The 14,465-nt window shown below is 34.6% G+C and overlaps 1 protein-coding gene and 1 non-coding gene across 13 annotated transcripts in view; both read left to right on the top strand.

Annotated features, from left to right (window-relative positions):
• The window catches only part of Cyrib (CYFIP related Rac1 interactor B), a 141,748-nt gene that overhangs the window by 120,127 nt on the left and 7,156 nt on the right, over positions 1–14,465 (top strand). For all 12 annotated transcript variants that reach the window (XM_076835749.2, XM_076835747.2, XM_076835756.2 and 9 more), the window contains 6 exons: positions 3,171–3,276; positions 8,421–8,557; positions 9,554–9,631; positions 11,745–11,861; positions 12,722–12,801; positions 13,861–13,987. In XM_076835749.2, the coding sequence (XP_076691864.1) occupies positions 3,171–3,276; positions 8,421–8,557; positions 9,554–9,631; positions 11,745–11,861; positions 12,722–12,801; positions 13,861–13,987 (645 nt within the window). The remainder of the gene's footprint in view (positions 1–3,170; positions 3,277–8,420; positions 8,558–9,553; positions 9,632–11,744; positions 11,862–12,721; positions 12,802–13,860; positions 13,988–14,465) is intronic.
• Positions 346–470, top strand: LOC143382405 (small nucleolar RNA SNORA25). The gene has a single exon (XR_013088967.1). It is a non-coding gene; the product is annotated as a small nucleolar RNA SNORA25 (small nucleolar RNA).

Below are 14,465 nucleotides of genomic sequence, written 5' to 3'. Positions count from 1 at the left end.
ATGTTGATTCAAGTTTGTTTTATAATTGAATTCTTGTCATGGGGTTATAGTTGTCTCCCATAAACAATAAAGAAAAAAATCTCATTCATAATGGAGACAAAGACCATTTGTTATCTATTTGCTTTTTTTCCCCCAAAGGTAGAATGCTGTTGTTCTTCATTATTGATCATTATTGTTGTTGCTGTAATACTTTCCAGTAGAAGGATTGTTCTGCTATATTTAGAAAGATTCTGTATAATGAAAAATAGTATTTCCTTCAATTTATATATAGAAGTAATTGAATGCATATTAAGATTTAGTTGTAATCTTCTACCAGAGAGTATAATGATAGGAAAGCTTATATATAGGACATTTCAAAGAGGGCTTTAGGGCTATGAAACCAGGAGCTCTTAACTCTGTGACCAAAAGATGAAGTTCCCCTAGGATGCCAGATCCATGCAGTGGTGCTATTTTCCTGAGGAGATACAGTTTAACCACATGTAGTTCACTCATACTATGCCATGATTGGTGATAAGGGAGAAGTACATAAGTGTCCTAAGGGCTTTTTTCCCCCCAAGTTTATACACTTAAAAACACTGAAGAATACCAAAGTATAAGAAAAAAATTAAAAGTAGTGGTAAGAGATTGACCTTTCCCAGCTTTAAGACTTATAAAGTTACCACCAGTTTGGTAAAAGAATTAAGAACAAAGAAATAGGTAAATATAGATATGAAATGGAAGTTACAAAACTAAAAAAAAAAAACTGCATTTAAATCTGTAGATGGGAACAAACGTGTAAACTACTCAGATAGTTGAAATTTTCATTGAAATGTATGGTGGTGTGAATGAAGGTTTAATGATACAAATTAAAAAGGTTTTTGAATAGTAGATAAACAAATTAAGAAAGAAGGCACTAGTGAAACTTCAGTGTATGTCCAATATATAGAGAACTAATAATTATAATGGTCATAGTTGAATATTAAGATTTAATATTGCTGATTAATTAATAAGACTCAATAGAGCATTGAACCATATGACCCATGAAAAAGCTTAGACAATAGGAAGAATGTTAAACCATGCTAATAAGTAGACAGTACTGTCAAGAAGTTTTAATTGTTTCATAAAGAAAAGATAATCTCAGTGCAAGTGATAGTGTCAAATGGTGGTAGTCTTTTTGGAGGTCAGGTTGGCAATGTATAAAATAAGAACTTTAAAATTGTTTGTACTCTTGTGCCAGGGGTATTTTGGGAAAATATATTCCAAGCAACTATAATTCAAAAGGAAATATGAACATAAATCCTTTCTGGTGCCCTTACTCACTATAACAAAAATATAGAAGCAACTCCTTGAGTTGCAAGTAAAAAAATAAATAATTTGTGTAAACAACGTAACACCATGCCTGACACAAACCTAACATAAACTGGGACTTTCCTATTAGTTATACGCTAATGATGTAGAATTATATTTGTTTTAAACAACATTTTTTAAACATGATTTAAAATAAAACAAAATGTGATATAAGTTAGAAACTAATAGTCAAAGCCTTATTTTATGGGATATACTACTCTCAAGGAAAATAAGTACTTTCTACTAATGTTGAGATATGTCCTTAACAGTTTTAACATTTTTGAAAAATACCTGCTGCTACAGGATAACCTTGCCACTGACATATATAAGTGCCCTTTTGTATGCTAAGCTTTCATATGTGTTGACCTGAAACCTTACCTGCCAACAGTGAAACTCATTTGAGTAGAGAAGGACTGGAAGTTGAAGGAGACCCATAAAATGTTGGTCATTGGGCTGGATTGTGGCTCAGCAGTAGAACATTCACCCAATGTGTATGAGGCCCTGGGTTTGATTCTCAGCACCACATAAAAATAAATAAATTAAATAAAAGTATTGTGTCCAACTACAACTAAAATAAATAAATATTTTTTTGAAGAAATGTTTGTCATAAAAGAGCACCCATGTGCTCTTTCAACGAAATTCAGGCCAGGGGCACCACGGGAATTGTGAGCCCTTTTCACTTATGAACATGAATGACATTTGCTGGACATTTTTGGTATTTTGAGAATGAATTTATATTTAGCAAATAACTTGTAGATTCTTGGAAGAAACATTGAATGGGCTTCTTCAGAAAAGGAAATTTTAATTTTCATCTGTTTGATTACTTCCTGAATAATAAACATTTATATTATTTGATATAAAATGTTACTGAGTCGGAGCTTGAGCCTAAAAGGATTTTTTTCCATTTATATCAGTATAATATCAAAAACTTTTTGAAGTGTTCAGATTAATATGTGAAACTAGGATTGTTATATGTTGTGTCAGATTTTCTTTAATATTATGAAATTTCTAGATAAACATATAGAACATGCTCTAGACTGCTGTTGAATTTAAGCAGCATTCAAAAATTTTGTATTGAAAAAAAATCAAGAAAATCTGAAATTACTGACACATTTAAATAACTTAAGCAGTATACAGTCCATTTGATTTGTAGCTAGTTTATTCACAGCATGCTTTAAATTTGAAGTTCTCTGAAGGATGAAGAAAGCATCTGTAGACAAAAGATAAAAGCAAGAAAATATATTTGTGGATAACCCTCAATACTCAGAAAAGATTGTCCAATCGCTTGAAAGGTTGGATATTGAAAGAAACATTTGTTTTTTTATATTAAGGATATATAGATTATGTTATTTTCTCCCTTTTTAGATTTGAAACTAGGTTTTTTGTTGTCTTATTCAGAAGAAACTAAGAAAACTTGAAGTCTAATATAGATTACAGGAATGAGTATGACAACTTTTAAATCACATTTTTGAGGTTGATTTAGGTTCGTAAATACTTGCTAGGTTTCTTAGAGCTGGCTCAGTCCATGGAATTTGAATTATTATTTCGTAGTCTATTCCCAGAGATGGCATCTTCATTTATTGCCTTACTTTTTTGGTTCACAAACACATGTTCAATTTTTTAATTTCATTATATCTGTTTCAAGAAAACGAAAATGTTTTGTAATAGAGTTGAAGTATTGACGGAGATGACAAGGTCCACTCCCGGCGTTAGTGGGTGCATTATTCTAAATTTTATAAATTGTATCAGGGTTTTCTACATTCTCTAAAACCTGTATTTTAATGCAAAAAATGATACTTGTGATTTTTAAAAATCTAACTATTTTTATTCTTTGGATTTTAAAGGCAATCCAACATCCAGCAGATGAGAAGTTGCAAGAGAAGGCATGGGGTGCAGTTGTTCCACTTGTAGGAAAATTAAAGAAATTTTATGAATTTTCTCAGAGGTTAGGTAAGTTGAAAGTTTGTAATTATTACTTCCTTAGTGAAAGACATCTGTAAGGTCAAAATTATTTAAGAGTATTTCATGTTCACAGTACTAAATTTGGCTGGGATCTGCTTATAATCCCTATCAACCCAGGTCTTTGAATTATTTAGATCATTTTCTGAACAAATTATCACAAGAAGAATTTCATAAGAAAATTGCTTTTATTTCTTTATATACTAAAGGGTTTTAGTTTGAGAAAACTATTTGAAAGAGTTTGTCTCCAACTCTATAGTCAGTCCTTCCCTGTATGATTCTTAAGAACACAAAAATTTGAATAACTCATGGGCCTGAGGAAGACTGTTAAATGTAAAGAGAGTGGTTGTTTATATAAATTCTTTTTATTACTCTAAATAAGAATTATGATTTATTGTCCTAAGTATAAAAATTAGTTCTTTTACAGTATTTGCCTTTCAATCAAGTATCTGTATAGTTTAGCAAACCCTTGTACCTCTGTCAGCTTGGGACCTTTCATCTCAGTTATTTTTTCTGTGTATTTAGAGCTTTTCCTGTGCTTAATACATAGGCGCATATGAAGTTTTTAAAGTGCTTTAAGTGATCTTGGCCTCTTAGTATATGTCATTTAAAAAATAATAATAATTGAAGTATAGGCCAAACAAGTTGGACTTCAGTGTTTTCCTATATTTAAACCATAAGAAATAACCAGTCTAGTGGCACTGTTCCATTTCAGCTGAGGAACGTAGTAGCACAAGTAAATGCAAAAAGCTATCCATCTTGCTGTTAACATTTGGAAACCCTGAACCTTCATAATTGTACACAAGGGACTTCTCTAAAGTACTAATTTAGGATCTAATGGTACCCTCATCTTTTGATCAATAAACCTGGTTAATTATATTTTCTAGTTTCCCAGCTGGCAGAAAGCATTTCCTCTCTTGCACACAATAGATATTTAATGTTTGTTAAATGAGTAAGTGATATATTGATAGATAAACACACCTGATGATACAGCACCTATGTATTAGGTATTTAGAAGCAGTCATAATAGTAATTTTAGGCTTTGGAGACATAATGGCCCATGTTGTCACTTATTAGCTGTGTGGTCTGGATCACATCACTGCACTTCACTGAGTTTCAATATTCTCTCTGTACCTCCTGTTTATTCAGTTCTTTCCATTATGTCCCCTAATCCTTTTTCATTTCATCTCTTACTGCACTGTTGAGCCAGAAATGAAGATAAATTCCACAAACAGCACATGGAACACCACATGGATATCAAGTCACACAGAATCTTTCGATCCTATGGAGATGTTTGTGTGAACTGAGTATTATAATCACCAGGGGTTATACTCCAGAAGAGGGATCCTGATCCTTGCTGGTTTATATATTTATATGTAGAGAGGCAGGGCGTATCACCTGACTAATGTGGAAGGTATAGGGGATTTTTTTTTGTTTGTTCATTTTAAGAAGATACTGAATTTTGCTAACAGGTCTGGGGAACTCTGATACTTGCTTGCTTTGGTCTGAGCCTTGGAACCATTCTTTTTGAGACAGCTACCTAGTGAAAGTTCTGTGATCACACAGTAGGCACATCACTTCGTCTTTCCTTGGTCTTCCTTCTGCACAAGGGGCTTATTTTTGGGAGTGCCCCTTGAGTCATAATGAGCAAATCCATCCAGCGTGTTGAGTTTGTGTCACTGGGCTAAATCTATTTAAATCTACATAAAAAGTTCATAGTACCCATAGTAATTGTGGTCGTGTCTGCTTACTGTCTTAAAGTCTCCTTGTCCACATTTGAGTTGTTATGTGAGGATGCAAGGGCTAGTGTTTGTGAATGGATGTATGGCATTTGGTGAGAACAGATAGCTGTTGTCTCTAAAGTAAAACTCTGCAGAGACCTCCTTTTTGTTTTACCATCTCATCTTCCCCCTTCGGGTTCTAGTCTGTGAACTGATTTGTCTTCATTATTTCTCCTAGTTGTCTTTTTCTTCCGACTTGATTTTGTAGCTTTGACTCTCATTCTAAGACAAGCTGTCCTTTATTTCTTTCAGAATTCAGAGCTTAGTAGCTCAGTGATTTCCTTCTGTCATCTGCTTTTCCTAAAATTTCTAACCATATGGTTTTGTTTTAGGAGCTTCATTGGAGTTTAATCCCTGAATCACTTCTTTTTTGACCATCCTTTCTTTCCAATTCAGCTAGAGAGTCTGGGCCACCTTCTGTGGAGTCCTTTGTCCTTTGTTGTTTTTGTTTTGTTTGGCTTTGTGTGTTTTTTTTAGTTGAACACAATATCTTTATTTTTATGTGGTGCTGGGCATCGGGGATCGAACCCAGGGCTTTGCCTGTGCTAGGCGAGCGCTCTACCGCTGAGCCACAATCCTGCCCTGTCTTAGATTTTTAAGGCAGGAAATTGTAGGTCTTATACCAATACAGACTGCAGGGTGAGAATACATCCAGCAGCTTTAAAGGCAGAAAAATAGCCTTACCATCTTAAGTTTCCCTCTTCTGGTAGCTCTACCTATGAGGACTTCGGCCATTCATAGAGATAAAGTTCTGTAGCTATTGGTCACTGGCCGTTGAAACTAAGTCACATGACTTCACTCACCAAAGTAGTAGAACATGTGGAATACTGCTATTAACCCTGAGATTTAGCTGGGCATGGTGGCACACACTTATAATCCCAGCTATTTGAGAGGTTAAGGCAGGAGGATTCCAAGTTTGAGGATAGCCTAGGCAACTTAATAGGAACCCTGTCCCAAACTAAAACATTAAAAGGTATAGAGTTATAGCTTAGTGGCAGAGCACCCTGGTATCAGATCTGTGGTACCAAAAAAAAGAAAGAAAAAAAAAACAGAAAAGCAAACAAATAAACAAAAAACAACCTTGAGACTTGATTAAATATAGGCAAATACAAATTTCTTCTTCTCTTTAGCATCCTATAATAGTTTCTTGTAATATCTTTCTATTCTTATGTTTTTCAAACTTTACTTTGCACTTATATTAACACTGACACATGAAATGAATCTTGGGGAGAAGTAAACAGTTTTTTTCAAAATAAATTTTGTTCTTAATTGGTCTTCTTCACATAAACTCTTAGATCTCTATTAGCTCTGTCAATACCCTACAATCCAGTCTCCACACTGCAGATGAAGTGAGGTTTTAAATACTAATCTGATGATGTTGCTACCATGTTTAAATGGTTTCTCCAGGGACACGGGAATTATAAGGCGAGAGTGCCTGACATGGCGCATGCATGGTATATGTATTGTCTTGGTCTTTGGTTACACTCTTCTTTGCCCTCCCTATTCCACCCTTATTGGTCTTCTTACAGTTCTGTGACTGTCGTGTTCTTCTCAGTTCAGGGTCTGTCTTCCTGCCCTATCTGCAAACTCCTGCTCATTCTTATGTGCACTCCAATCTCAACCCCGATGTCACTTATTCAAGGAAGTCTTTTCCTGCCTTCAGCTAGGTGAGGCCCATTTGTATATTTTTCCACTGTTTCCTGTACCACACACTCTTTTTTAGCTTTTGTCACAACTGGAATCATGTCTATATATAATAAGGCTTTCTGTGGGCATATATCTTCTTCTGTTCTCAGAGCTTGGCATAGAGGAAGCAGTTAAGTTTTCTGACTGACTTAAAAGAGGTTAATAGCTGCTATTTGGAGCTATTGTGTAGATGGAAAATAATGTCTGTGAAATGTCTAGTTCAGTACCTGGCACATAATAGATACATATCTTAAATAAGGTTACTGAAGGCTACCTAGAATGTTGCTTTATTTGGAAGAGAGTTTATTAAGTTGGACTTGGGAGTTAGAAACACCTGGCATTTGCTAGCTATCACCTTGTGCTCTAACCTATTTCAGACTCAGTTTATACGTCTGTAATGCCTAGGTCATAGTTGATGGTGAAAGTTAAATGAGTATCTACTTTAAAAAATGCAGGGCTGGGGATGTGGCTCAAGCGGTAACGCGCTCGCCTGGCATGCGCTGGGTTCAATCCTCAGCATCACATAAAAAAATAAAGATGTTGTGTCCACCGAAAACTGAAAAATAAATATTAAAAAAATTCTTTCTCTCTCTCTCTCTCTCTCTCTCTCTCATAAAAAAAAAAAAAAAAGCAATGTAGGGATCTTTACAAATAGTAGAGCCGGTCCTTTCTTAAGGGTTGATCTGATATAAATCTATTAATTTATCATCAATATTTATTAATCTGACATTTATTTATTTATTTATTAGAGAGAGAGAGAATTTTAATATTTATTTTTTAGTTTTTGGCGGACACAACATCTTTGTTTGTATGTGGTGTTGAGGATCGAACCCGGGCCGCACGCATGCCAGGAGAGCGCGCTACTGCTTGAGCCACATCCCCAGCCCTGACATTCATTTATTAATGTTGTTATATCATCATTTAACTCTAAACTATCTAGTATCGTTTTCTGATTCTGTACCTTATAACTAAGTTTGAGGGTTTTTTTTTAAGTGAAATAATGGTTTTTTCATTTTTAAAAATAGTATTTATTGATCTTGCATTCCAAAGGTGGAATTATTTCAAAGGAGCTAATTTGCTATTTAACAAATTAGAATATTTATATTACAGTCCCAAATGCAACGCCCAAAGATAACCTAGGAAGCTTATTAAACCCCGTATTTTGTTCCTAGTAACTAAAAGAAAGAAGATTGTGTTTATAAATAAGTGGTGTATTCTTCAAGGTATAAGAAGTTGGTAATCAAGTCATAGCCACATAGATTTGATTGTGGACATAGTGCTATTGAACAGGTTATTCAGCTAGAGGTAATAATTACTGTTTCATAAAAGCAAATTTTATACTATGTGGAATGGTGAAAGAATTTAAATTTGCCCTTCATTCCTGATGTTATTCACATTTGCATTCTGTGTTATTTTGAAACCTGGGTTTACATATTGAATAAGTCCCTTTTAAGTTTCATTGTGTTAAAAAGTATTCAATTTGAGTATATACAATATATGACTAATGGCAAAATTTAAAGTTCTTTCATTGTTTTGATTATATGTAGGTCATTTGTGTTTTAGAGACCTTTTTTGGAATTGAAATCAAAACATTTATGAATTGTTCACTTTTTAATAAACAAATATCAGAGAGATACAAAAACCTTAACATTTTTATCTTTCTGTTAGAAGCAGCATTAAGAGGCCTTCTGGGAGCCTTGACCAGTACCCCATATTCTCCCACCCAGCATCTAGAGCGAGAGCAGGCTCTTGCTAAACAGTTTGCAGAAATTCTCCACTTCACACTCCGGTTTGATGAACTCAAGGTAGAATTTTCTGCTTGTCGTGGTCAATACTAAAATCATGTTTTCCAATGAGTATTAGGAGGAAAAGCCTGGAATCCTTGATGAAATGTGTTAAATGATGTCTAACTAGACTTTAGCATGAATGGAAAACTGAATTTGAAAGTATGACAGGTCTTTTGGTATAAAGAGCAAATCATCTAATATTCAGTCTTCATATTTTAAAATCACTGAAATAATAATACTGAATATTCTTTTCTAACGTTTTTTCTTTTCTGCTCGTCCCCAGTTTTTTGCACCATTCTTTTAACATAAAGTTGTTAAAACTTTTGTCCCTCCCCCCACAACTTTTTTCTTTACTCCTTTTCTTGATCTAGCTAATTGTAGTATTTATAACTGTAAATATCCTATTGTTAGAAGGGTTAGTGTAGAGGAATAAGTTCTGGGTTTTATATCAGACCTGACTTCAGTTTAGGCTCTGGCACAGTAATCAGCTATGAGACCTTGGGTTGGTCCTGGGCACCTTGTCTAGAAAACGAAAGAGCTAGATTGTGAACTTAGACATTTACAGTTGTATTATAGACGGTTATAATTATTTTATTAATACTTCTGCACACAAATGATTTGTATGTAAATTTTAGTTTGCTTGAGGATTATTGCCCTGTTGCCTATGTATATATACTTTTATCCAAAACAAGTGCCTCTGTATTCCTTTTTGGTTTTGTTGTTTGGTATTGTTAATTTTTTTAAAATATACTTTTAGGGTAAAAAGAAAGGAAGGTATGCTTACTGCCCATGACTGAAAAACAGTCTGTATGGTTTCTGTATGTTCAGTTAGGACTGAGTACAGTCTTTTAAGACTTACTGGGTGATATCAGATTCGTTATTAAAATGACATTACAAAATAGACAATATTTACATAGCTAGTTAAAACTATATTTAGTAGGGTTTTTTTTCACTTAAATTTTACATAAGTATCTGGTTCATAACAATTTTTTCTTTCATAAATATCTTCTTTAGATGACAAATCCTGCCATACAGAATGATTTCAGCTACTATAGAAGAACATTGAGTCGGATGAGGATTAATAATGTTCCAGTAAGTTAATGCTTTGTATTACGGGGTTGGTAAGAATAATTCTTTTCTCAGTCTTTTAATTTTATTCTTTTTATTCATTCATACAGCAAGTGTTAAAGTTAGTGATTATGGACAACCACAGCTGTGGGAGGAGAGAGCAAATAGTAGCAAACCATGTGGTTTTTGCCTGTTTTTCTTTTTAGTCTTTTGAACTCCCACCACTACTTTAGTAAAATTGCTTTTTGTCTCTATAATATTGATACTATAACTTTCTCTGTGTATTCTCATTTTAACTGTACAGAAACTTTTAACATTAGTGTATGAGATTTTTTGGTCCCCATATTCTTGGAGTGGAAGACTCCTGGAGAGAAATTGACCTGTACTAAGAGAATAACTGATGTTGACAAGAGAGAAGAGTGAGGTCATGGACTGTTAGCACATCTACACCTCATTGTGACTGAAGAAAAACGGCTTCTGGGCCTGTTCCTTGGCTGGTGCAGCTTGTCATCTATTTTTCTTCCTTTTTTTTTTTTCCCCTCCTGTTACAGGGGATTGAACCCAGGGACACGTTACCACTGAGCTACATCCCTAGCTGTTATTATTATTTTGCTCTGAGGCAGTGTTTTGCTGGACTCAAACTTGGGATCCTCCTACCTCAGCCTCCCAAATTGCTGGGATTATAGGCATGGGCCACTGCTCCTGGTTCTGCTGTTTTCTTTAGGCCTGTTAATCTCTTGCCATTCTCCTTTTTAAAGCTGCTTAGTGCTCTTTTTTCTTAAGGAGTTTAATACCATAAGTAAAACATTAGACATGAAGAAAATATTATCTTCTGCTTTCTGTATTTTGAGAATCTACATTGGTATAAAAAATAGAGAAATTTCAAAGAACAACCCTAACCTTGGATAGGTAATTTAGCAGAGAAATGCTATAACTATGTGAGGAGGAAAGAGATTAAAAAAAAAAAAAAAAAAAAAAATGCAATGGAGCCATTAATTTTTTTCATTGGAAAGTACTTATGAAATAACCGCTCTAAGACAGGCCCTGCTTTGCTGCTTTGGAGGTAATGATTTCTCTTCTATGAAGTATCTGGATTTTTGCATCAGTTTGGTTTATATATAGACCAGTTCCTAATGTGAAGTTGACTTTTTTAATAAAATTAAAACACCCAATCTTACTATAGTCATCCTTGCCATGACTAGAGGACAAAGGACATTACAGACATCTTTGTACTGTTTCTCACTCAGTTGTTATAGGTAAAGCCAATAGTTTCCAAATGAGATATCTTTCAGATTTCTTCCCCATCCTCCTTTTCATCTCCTGCCACTTTTATCCCAATTGAGCTCCCACTTCCCAATCTTATATGGTCATTCTATAGCAGCATAACTTATTTCTGACCTGCAGTCTTCTTACTTGTGATACAGTTCACCTACTGTCATGAGTTAAATTTCATTAAAGAATTAACTTGCTGTTCTTCCAACACTCTATGTGGTTCCCCATTCTATTTGGAAGGATAATAGGAGCTTAAGTTAGCATTTATGGCACTCTACAATCCAACCCCAGTTTAAATCTTTTGCTACTTGCTGTCCTGCTGTTACACTGATTTTGCTAAAATTTATTCCACCAGGGCATTTGAAAGCATGCTTTTCTCTTTGCTGGTTAGGAATACCTTGCTCATCTATCATCATTATAAAAGTCTAACTCTTTTATGAGGCCTTCTTAGTTTCTTCTAATCTAACTCAGTATTTTTCTTACTTCCTTTTTCTGCTATTGCCTTTTAGCCAGGTGGACAGGATATACTTTCATAATTATCTCTCTATCCTCCATAGCGTTTAGAACAGTTACTTGTATGTAGTAGAAAGTCCAACAAGGTTGTATTTAATTTTTTAATATCATTTAAGATATTTTAGAGGTTAATCTTCTAAAGAAACTGCTTACTATCATTTGTAACTTTTTTATTTTTTTAAACAATACATAAGTACTTTGCATATGTGAGGGTTTGAAATATAATTTTTAGAGGTATTTATTAGTTTAATAAATGTTAATGAGGTAGGCACTCTGTCTTAGTCCTTTTAAAATATTTTCATATTTAATAATTAATAAACTAATATCAGGCACTCTTTACTTTTTTATTCAGGCAGAAGGAGAAAATGAAGTAAATAATGAATTGGCAAATCGAATGTCTTTGTTTTATGCTGAGGCAACCCCCATGCTGAAAACCTTAAGTGATGCTACAACAAAATTTGTATCAGAGGTAAGTATTGCCTAGGAAAGTATTCTTTGCACTGACACTCTTCCACCTATTGCAGACATGATGATCGCGGCAAGTCTCATGACTTTAAATACCTTCTCCACACAAATGTGTACATTGAATCCTAACCTTTCCCTGAGACCCACACACACAGGTCTGCCCACCTGTGGGCAGTCTCTCATTGAGGTAGAGTAGATACCACAGTGATTACATGGCCTAATTGTACTATTGGTTGTCTTTTTCAACCCTGTCCTTTTCCATTCTTGCCTTTCTCAATTAATAGTACTACTGTGCAAACAAAACTTTTGGGGTTATCATTTTAAATTCCTTTCTTTACCTCAGTCCCCACATCTATCTTATCAACCAGTCATTTTGACTTGTCCTCAAAAGTATATTGTGAATCTGAAAATCTAATCCATGTTATTGCTACCTACTCAGATCAAACCACCACCCTGTCACCTGGATCACTGCATCCAAGCTGCAGTTGCTCTTCAGTTTTTCACTTATAGCCCCACTGTAGTCCTTTCCCTGTATAGCAGCAGATAATCTTGAAACATAAACTATTCCATTCTTAGCTTAAAATGTGACTTACTAATACCCTTAGGATAAAATTCAAATACCATTTGAGCCTCCAGCCCGTATCTGCATGGCCACTCTTTTTCTCCCTCAGCTAGCATGTAAGCACTTTTGGGGACAGCTGTATTTCAAGTTTGGTAGAACAGTGCCAGTGCTTAGAATCTAGGGCATTATTTAGAAAGTTAGGAGTAGGAGCTAAATAATAAAGTTGCTAATTTTTCATATTATGCTAAGTTTTAAGTTATTGTTAAATAACTTTGTCAATTTTCTTGTTCTCACACTTACAGAATAAAAATTTACCAATAGAAAATACCACAGACTGTTTAAGCACCATGGCTAGTGTATGTAGAGTCATGCTGGAAACTCCGTGAGTATTTTAGCTGACCTTTTCACTCCGACAATACTGTTGAAATGATTAGTATTTCAGAACATACTTAAATATGTACGGTTGCCAGATACCCCACACTAGGAAGACTAATTAACTGGTCTCTTAGGAGCAGGAATTGTGTGGTGGACTTTTGGTCAGGGGAGGGAGTAAGGGAAAAGCTCTAGTTACACCTGTTATAAAAACTGTTTATTTCTGTTTAGAAAGAACCTTGCCTTTTTGCCAGAGAGCTTTTTATCCCTTTCTCTCCTATTAGTTCTTTACACTTGAACCTGAATTCTTTTCTGAGAATTTTTTCCTGTCAACAAGCAGAAAGAATCCCTCTTGGATTTTTGAATAATATGTTTTTTATTAGGTAACTTTTTTTTGTTTTGGTGGTACTTTTTTAAAAATATTATTCTCTGCCTCATTGGAAAAACCACATGAAGCAGGAAGACAACTTTCCTCTTCCTCCTCCTCCTCCTCACATTAGGAAACAAGGTCCTGGGAAATGAAGGACTTCATGCATGATGGCTAACCCACACATGTCTGGCTATCCCTGGGCTGGACCTGGATGCTCTCTTGCTATGCCATACTGCCTACCATTTTTTTTTTTTTTTCATTTTTTTTTTTCCCAAATGAGAGGAGAATATTGTTAAATTTTAGTAAAGTTCAAACCCAGTGTTATGATAATACATTTAGATCAAGCTGGGTTCTAAAATAGCAAACCAACTTGCTTTGTTAAGCTGGTGACTTTTCATCATATTATTGGCAGTAGTTATTGTGTAATATCTATCCCCAAACTGTTACTCAGAGGCTACTTTTGATTACTCTAAAATTATCACTGCCTGTCAAGCAGAAGGGTTAATATACTAAGGTAGGTGCATATGGAAACTAGAAAATGTGACTATTCCACCACTTTCTTCTCTCTGGGGACCTCATTGTGGAGAAAAGGGCTTAATGTTAACAACCCTGTTAGAGAATAAAGGGAGAAGTCAGTATCAACTGAAAGTGAAGTCAGCTAAGAGTTTTGTGATGTGCCTCATCTCTTCTGTCCTCCAGGGAGTATAGAAGCAGATTTACAAATGAAGAGACAGTGTCATTCTGCTTGCGGGTAATGGTGGGTGTCATAATACTCTATGACCATGTACATCCAGTGGGAGCATTTGCCAAAACTTCCAAAATTGATGTAAGTTACACATTGTTTTATACAATTCCAGACAATTTCTTACATGAAAACCTCAGGCTTTTATTTAAAAAGCTGGCAATGGACTCTCATAGAACCTAATTATAGTCTGTGATAATGATGGGTTTTCTGCTTTTGCCACATTTCTGGTAGCTTATTTACAAGTGGAATTTAGTGATTGAAGGAGAATGTATTGTCTGTAGAATGTCTCCATAGGGTCCTTGTACATATTTGGCAATATAAATAATCAAATAAGCAAAATTTTCAAATTATGTCCTTTAGTTCCTTTGGCCAAAGACCACTTCAAAGAAAATGTTTCTTTTCAAAGTATATACTAGAAGTCAGCAGTGTTGACTCCAAGAAAAAAGTGAAAGAGTTTACTTATTTTCTCTCCCCTTTCCATTCATAATAATTTGTGATTATAGCCAGAATTCTACTTTCATTGTCTTTGTAAAAGTTTATATTAGAAAAAAAAGTCTTT

Source organism: Callospermophilus lateralis, chromosome 16, assembly GCF_048772815.1.
Source record: "Callospermophilus lateralis isolate mCalLat2 chromosome 16, mCalLat2.hap1, whole genome shotgun sequence".
Lineage (NCBI taxonomy): Eukaryota > Metazoa > Chordata > Mammalia > Rodentia > Sciuridae > Callospermophilus > Callospermophilus lateralis.
The sequence above is the reverse complement of the archived record's forward strand: the minus strand, read 5'-3'. Positions and strand labels throughout refer to the sequence as shown.